We start from the raw sequence: 7,778 nt of genomic DNA, 5'->3' as shown, positions 1-7,778 counted from the left end.
GCTTGTGCGGAATCTTGTTCATCCGTAGCGTTTTACGTGAAGTACGCGAGTTGAATAATGTTGGTAGCGCAGAAGGGCTCCGGAATGAGGGAGACTCCTGAGGATCTTCTTTCGGTAGCATCGGGATATATTTGAACGTCGATAGCGAGTTGTGAACATCTTCTGATGACTAGCTCATCATCTGGTGCCGATGCCAGTGCTGGGTTGTTCACCAGTGGTGATTGGCTTGATCATGAAGACGCTACAGTACAGTTAGAAGTAATAGCATTATCCATGAACCTGAATTTATGTCTTGTAGCTGATTTCCAACCTGAGATGGTCATATTCCGTTCTCTACTTTTCCCTCTCTCCCTATTATCAAGTGTAGTGGGATCTCTCATAAGGGTTCCTATATCATATGAGAAGGTTACGAAAGAGGCTGATGTGTATGCCCTAGTTGGAAAAGTAACACTCGGTAGCCAAAATGTCTATGGTTTTATTGACACCGGCGGTTCCACGACGTTCTTCCTCTGGAAGCATTGGTATGAGAAGGGTCATCCAGGGAGGTGCAAGGACATCATCTTCGGTTGTTATGAATGCAGCCCTGAACCTTGCAGTGAGGAAAAACCTTATACACTAGATTTCGGAGATGGATCCGAAGTACGGATCTTCAAGGAATCTGCAACGGCCCATTTCGGCTCAGCTGTCAGTGCCTCTATTTCATTCGGTCTGCTTGCTGAATACACGTACGGTCCCAATGTGCCAGTCCCTCATGCTGGTTTCGGATTGGCACCACAAGATGATCCAAAATCACCATATATACCGATAATAGAACAACTTCTCGCACGGGAGCTTATCGAGAGTAGTATCTTCTCGATTTACCTCAGGCCTGATGGCACTAATGAAAGAGGGGAACTCCTTCTCGGTGGATCGGATCCTAGTATGTATAAGAGTCCGTTGGTCTATGTAGCGGTTACTACTGAAGACAGGTTTGTCCGAGTTACTGGCTTCTCCCTTGGAGGTAGCGCGTATCCTGTAATGGCTGTGAATGATGATGGTATCCTTGATACTGGAGCAGAGTGCATATTCATACCTATGCACAGGTATACTCTTCCTACCCTCATTAAAGATCTTGAGGTTCGATCAAGCAGTAAGGTGACGATTACCCAAAGGGGTTCTAAGCTTATCGTCAATTGTAATCAACGACAACACCTTCCACCGATAGAATTTCTTCTAAAGGGTCTAGATGGTCCGGACGTCAAGGTGAAGATCCCCTCTGATGCATATGTGGATATTAGAACGGATGCTCAAGGGCGAGCTTATTGTCGCGTACTTCTTAATGTGACTGATTATCCTCTATGGGCTATTGGACTCCCTAGCCTCATTGGACGTTATTTTTTGTATGATTGGACGAATAATAAGATAGGTATTAGTGAACTCAAGTAGAAACACTCTTCGAGAGTGAAATAAAATAGACTATAGGGATGCGTATGGCACATGCGCGAACTGATTACTCCACACAGCAATCAGTCATTAGTCTTGTTTTTCAATCATTCATTGACCCTCCCATCTTTCATTGTTGTGTTGCACCAGTGCGTCCAAATATTATCGAATTATGTTTATCTTGTGGGATAACGGATCGAGTATCCATAGCTTCTATACTTTTCCAGCGCCTGTTTCAAAAATCGTAATTCCTATTTGGACGGGCGGGTAAAATAGAATTAAAGAGACTTTTAGGAACTTCAATTTCGACAAGGAGCGATAATAAGAACTTCAATTTCAACACTAGTTGACCGTATTAGTGAAGGGAGTTCCTCGTTCCCCTTACCGAATGAGAGTCCTACTATGTTTCTCATTGAACTGGCCGAGAGTTCTACCAAGCTGCAATCTTGGTTTCCAAATCATCCCCCATGCTTTAACGCGTGTTAACACTCGCGCATAACTGTTCCACACGTATTACTTGTGTAACTTGAGAGTGCCTCAGCTGAAATATTCATGGGCCGACACATAGTTGTATATTCAGCCATCGTATCGGCCCCATGGTGTTCAGACTGAACAGCTCAGCACAGTGAAGACAGCCGCCAACGCTGGAGAACCTCGCTTCCATCATCGAGCGTTCGAAGCCTGATATAGTTTTTCTCACGCCCTCATTAATCATCCGCGTTAACTGGTAATGCGAGCTCAACGTTGCGTTTTGTCACGTCTTAACCCATTCCCTGGGAATGATTCCTACCCTTATCTCGTCTTATCTCTGGTTTACCGATCGTACTGCCATATCTGGTGAAGCAGCATATACGGGTTGGGATGAGGTCAGGGATGTCTCCATCGATGGAGCGTCTCATCCAAGCAGAAACTATCAAGAACACCAATGGAAAGGCATATCAGGATGGTCCAATGAAGTCTCATCACACTGCTTATGACAGCCCCACTCGTTCCCGGACTCCGGATGTGCGTACGGACAGGAATGAATCATTCTTGCTGACTCGTGCGGAAGGTAGAGTGTCAGCGTTGGAGAACCAAGTGTCTGAGGTGGAGGCTCGATACAGTGCAGCTCAACGACAGCTGAAATCGACAGTGATTGAGATTTTGTCAGAGATTGACGGCCATCTGTATGCTATTTTATCGACTCATTAAGGAGGTTGCCCCAGGCGATATCAATCAGGGACAAAGGGGAACTCTGGCCAGCAGAGCGACTGGAATAATATTAGATTATGTCACACCAGTGAGGCAGGCCAGCGAGGCTCTACTGGACATGTGAAGTGACTTTTACTACAGAGGTGACTTTTCTACTACAGAGGCAAGACCGAGCAATGCGCAGTCAACACTTGACGGACATCAACTTGCCCCTGCGCCTAAGGTGAGCTTCCTCTCTCCTTTCTCGTATATCTTAATTCTATAGCTTCTGTGAGTTGAAACAGTAATGATGAGATGATGAATTGCACCACAGGGTACTCCATATCATTCGGATGAATTTCCTCGATCATTGTTTTCAAGGTGGATTTCGACGCAACCCCACGTTGAGCCAAACATCCGCGCACATTCCGTCTTCAGAGGTTAATCCGCAAACATCTGTACAATACTCGAGAATACTCTGTCCTTATGGATTCGGTAGTCTGCGGCATATGATGCCTAGTGGCTTGCATCCGAAAGTCAGAGTCAGTTGGCACGAAACAAATCGATTCGTCCGACTCGATTCGCCAAACAGAAGTAGCCTGGGCCATTTAGCCATGATTCATAGTATGATCCGCACCTGGAATTACTACACCTGCAGCAGGTGCACACTATATTGCGGAGCGAGCGGAGCTTATGTTACTGCGCACGAACACTCGTGTGCGTGCGTCCGTCCGTCCGTCCATCCATCCGTCCGACCGTGCGTGAGCAAAAATTCTGACCCGACCAGGGCGATTCTGAAGACAAACAGGGTATCATTCTGTCCCCCGTTGACTGCTCATCAGCGTCAAAATATAGCGGAAGTGTGGATGTTGCTTTGCCCGCTTATTTTTGACGAAACGGTTCTTCGCACAAGAGATGAACTATTAGCTCAGTACGTTAGTGACCACGACTCTCAACCGAACTGTCAAATCCCTCGACAATCATTTTTGTCACATGTCTTTATCAGGAGACAGTGGTCGGCCATGTCGAGTCGACGAGTCGTCGACGTCGTCGACGACGCCAGTCAACCCCTGACAACCTTTTGTTTTTAGTCACCCAATTTACAAAATAATTTCAATAAGAGCCCGGCGGGCTCAGCCCGCTGAGTTCTTGATAAGAAGCTCAGCGAGCTCCGCCCCTTCGCACCGAAGACCTAGTATTATACAGGGGCCTAGTGGGTCTTCTGATACAACTTCTGATATACGTACACATCTGAGAACATAGACCTTCCGTGGCACCGAGGGGAAAAGAGAAAGACATGTTTAGGTTGAAGCGACTGAGTATGAGGTCAATGCAAATTGCCATATATTGCCCACTTACCAACCTGATGGTAGGGAAAGTATTGGAACTTTGATATAGCCCATCGATGCGCGAGTTCGCATCGCGCGTGATAACAGTTCCTGTGTCCACTGTATACTATCCAGAGAGCGATCCAATGTGCCAATCGATGGCGCGCCAGGCTTTGGGCTGAGCTCGCCTCGCTCTTTGTGGGCCCCACGATCATCATATTGAATTCCGTACTTGAAGTGTAGGTCAAGAATTCGTAACAGATACCGCCGCCACCATGGCCGCCTCATAAAACGACAACCCACTTCCATGGGCATTTGAGCCAGAAGGCCCAGAATTTCAAAGAGGCCTCCAGAACTTCGGCCTGACCAGTTCGTTCTCGCGAGACTACTGGCTAGTGGAAGCCTGCGTAGGTCGTTCGCCGTTTATCACAGTATCGGCAACTATTCATTCATGCAGATAGCGACAGCACCAGATTAACCTCTCGAATCGAGAGTCTCGATATCACCGGTGCACGAGATAACATTCCGTCGGCGCTGTCGGACTTCTTTAACGTCCATCCTCAACGCACACGAGAACTCGAAAGTTTCGAGTCGAAACCGACATCAGGAAGGGCAGGGTAAACGTCAGAAAGCTCCTCATCTTATGAGAACATCTAGTATTAGATTATCATCATAACATTGTGCGTTGCCGACATTGATGATCCCTCGGCTCTGTCGGGCATTGACTCACTCATCAATATCACTGAGGTTGGGAAGGACCCAACTCATACGATGTGGACCAGAAACGATTGGCTGCACGAGTTACTCGTGTAGCCAATCGGTTACCCTGCAGTTATTCGTGACGAGTATAGTCAACGGATAACCTTGAAACCTATTGGTAAGCCAGCTGGAAGGCGCCCGTCGGAAAAACAACATCGGCAGCAACGATGATGTTGATGGCCACACTACATCGAGAACAGCAGAGGTTAGGTCTATGTTGGAGGATTCTTGCATCTCGACGAAGGCTTGTGGCTCCTGTTTCGTCGCGTAAAAGTACATGGTAATTCGCCGTGCTTGCCTGGTAGGGTTGCTCACCTCGAAGTTCGAGGCTCGAACGTGAGCTCAAGGCAGCGGTAAGGGCTGCTCAGCGTGTTACTCACGATAAGAAGGTCAAGAAGGCCCTCGAGAGTGAACTAACTCATGTACAACATTAACCTCTCTTACGAGGTTGATCCAATGACGAGTCTCGCGTGGCTCTATCAGATAAGGGCGGATAAGGAGAAAAACATGAGGGAGAGGGACGTTATAATGGAGCGTTTGGCTTCTCAGCATCACTCTCAGTAAAATCCGGATGAGCGAAGGGCACAGCAGTGCTGTGACAGCACGAGGTGATCCATTCTACTGAGATCTTCATCACTACAATAGTGCTGTTATCTCAGACAGAGAAATCTTAAAGAAACGCCGAGAGGATAGCGATTGTCCTGATCTCGTCAACAGGACCATGTTAGTCAGCATCTCTCATCCGAGTACAGTAGACAATTCTGTGCATACATACTTCTTCGTCTGTGCGCTGTACGTGAGAACACTGCACACGTAAACACAGTCCTGCCTTCGCCTTACGATCGATACGATTGGTTCTGACAGTCTACACTGTACGTCCCTAACCTATAAGATCCCCTTGTGTTACACCAGTTACGGAACAGCGATGTTGGAATCATTGTTACACAAGTCGCTATCGTACTCTTACGTAGCTGTCAAGTTGCACTCGCTATCACCAACACCGGCGACCTAGATGAGAGAGTCGTGAGATGAGTCATTCCCTCACTTCCGAGGGAATGACTTCCACAGTGGATGTGAGTTCTCAACCACCAGCCGGCCTTTGTTAATACCACGGCTTTCACGTGACATGTGTGTGGAGGACAGCACAGGGCGAGCCATGTCATCAAGAGGAGCCCGGGAGGACGGAGCTGATCCGAGTGACAAACTCTCAAAAGGAAAAACCCACACAAGGCGTTGATGACGATGAAATGATGGTGAGCCTCCTACCCCAGCAACTTAACGATAATCAGACACTGTTCGTAATCTCTGAAGGACACCTACCCGTTGCGGAAGTCGGCCAGCAAGCCATCAACCATCTATACGGACCCATACCGTATATTCGTCTAGGAGTTTACTGCTGCGTGGCTGGAGGTAAAGTACAGTAGATCCGGGCTGAGCTAGGCAGCGAGCGGAAGAACAGTGCTGGTGTAACGTCATCCGCCAGGCGGATTCCGCCTCCAACACTGCTAGAAGCCGCGTCTCCGAGGATTCCCTCGCCACAGAGTCAAGTGGCATTCAGCCTCGTGCAGAGAATGTAAGTGTCGAGCTATGCTGTGTTCGAATTACGAGTCTTTTGATCGTTACCGTTGCTGTACTCTCGCTTATCATCTTGCTAGGCGGAGCGAGCCACACGATTTCGTTGATCCCGATAAGACAAGTGCAGCGTGATGACAGTGTTGCATTGTCCCAAGTTAACATAATGTTGCGTGTGATTCGGGAGAAGATGTGTGTTGTCGAGGCCAGTGATGGGAGTCCGTTCGGGAAAACATGCTAGCTGTGCGATCGTTCCATTTGGTCGGCATGTAATGCACGCATGCACAGCGTCGAGTTAGACAGGAAAGGATCCGGAGGATCGTAATAATAGTTGACGATGCTTGACATGATTCAATCCGCCTATGGCTCTTTTCCCATCAATTTGGTGGGAAACTAGAGAACCTCGATCCTATGCACTATGGATTGCGCTTGATGTAGTTATGCAACATCATCTCTGATACACATGATCAAGTCAATTTTCCTGGCTAGTCTCCGTCTGCTGTGTTGAATCGTCGATTATCGTCGTCATTCTTTGCAGTGCTTTCAATGTGTTGTTTCTACCTCCGGTACATCGTTTTAGCCTTGCGAGTGTCGCAAGGTGTATCCCTTTCATTGTTCCCCCCACCAGTAGACCAACTAGTGAGCAATCTTCGGAGACGCATCCTCGTCCGGCGATCAGACCTCCAGTGGCCAGCTCAGACAGAGAGTCCATCACTAGGCGTTTGTGATTCTTCACTACACGGGCCAACCTGTTCCTTCTTTGGAAGCTCATACGTTGATGTCGGCTTGGGAGAGCTCCTCCCGCAGAGTTTGCTTGAAAGCTCCGACGACCCAGATGAGCTTCGTTCTAGCGTCAATCGACTACTGCGTCATTTGAACCACACTGAGACTGTCTTCAGGAATGCTGAAGCTGTTCATTTTGTATTGAGCTTGCAAACATCTACGTTCACACACATGCCTGGTGAAGTTGGTATCCACTACAGCGATAAATGGAGCACCGTGAAAGGGACACGACCAGTTCTCGCCCCGTCCGATGCAGCTGGGCTTATAACCTTCACCAAGAATGTGACAATCACAGAGCTAGTACTCGAGAGCTCGAGCCCTGTTGTCGTGCAAGGGTTAAGTGTTGGACGAGTTCTGTGGGAAGGGCATGCTAGGCTCAGTCCATTACAGAGCCGTATCGACATGATAGCCCAGTCGCTGTTGGTTGGGATGACTCGGTCGCAGCTTGACGTGCCAGCTGATGCGACTGCTAATGATGAGATTCGAATAATCAGCGTATCTCCGGTGACACTGTTCACCATCGAAGGGCGTATCAGCATCAACAATCCCTGGGCCAGTGGGCATCGGAGCCTTGTCCTTGAGCCGAAAAGCAGGAGCAAATACCGACGTGCTTGGCTAGGTATTATAGCTGACTCCGCCGACTTTGTCGACATCAACTACATCGCCGATCACGGTTTGAGATGGAAGCGAGCACCTTCAGCGAGAGAGGTAGATCTCACACGAGGGGTCTACACCAATGATCTG

The 7,778-nt window shown here is 48.3% G+C and overlaps 2 protein-coding genes across 2 annotated transcripts in view; both read left to right on the top strand.

Moving 5' to 3' along the window:
- Nucleotides 1-165: 165 nt before the first annotated feature.
- Nucleotides 166-1,524, top strand: Pmar_PMAR017151 (Pepsin B precursor, putative; the record flags this gene model as incomplete). Its single annotated transcript, XM_002767529.1, has 1 exon — nt 166-1,524. The coding sequence occupies one exon, from the start codon at nt 166-168 to the stop codon at nt 1,423-1,425; it is 1,260 nt and encodes a 419-aa protein (XP_002767575.1). The 3' UTR covers nt 1,426-1,524.
- Nucleotides 1,525-7,205: 5,681 nt separating this feature from the next.
- The window catches only part of Pmar_PMAR017150 (Gastricsin precursor, putative), a gene marked incomplete at both ends in the record, with an annotated part of 2,440 nt that continues 1,867 nt past the window's right edge, over nt 7,206-7,778 (top strand). The window contains 3 exons of the mRNA XM_002767528.1: nt 7,206-7,316; nt 7,425-7,590; nt 7,654-7,742. Of these exons, the coding sequence (XP_002767574.1) occupies nt 7,206-7,316; nt 7,425-7,590; nt 7,654-7,742 (366 nt within the window). The remainder of the gene's footprint in view (nt 7,317-7,424; nt 7,591-7,653; nt 7,743-7,778) is intronic.

This window comes from Perkinsus marinus (assembly GCF_000006405.1).
Source record: "Perkinsus marinus ATCC 50983 genomic scaffold scf_1104296970664, whole genome shotgun sequence".
NCBI classification, from domain to species: Eukaryota; Perkinsozoa; order Perkinsida; family Perkinsidae; genus Perkinsus; species Perkinsus marinus.
This window is presented reverse-complemented; position numbering and strand designations above follow the sequence as displayed.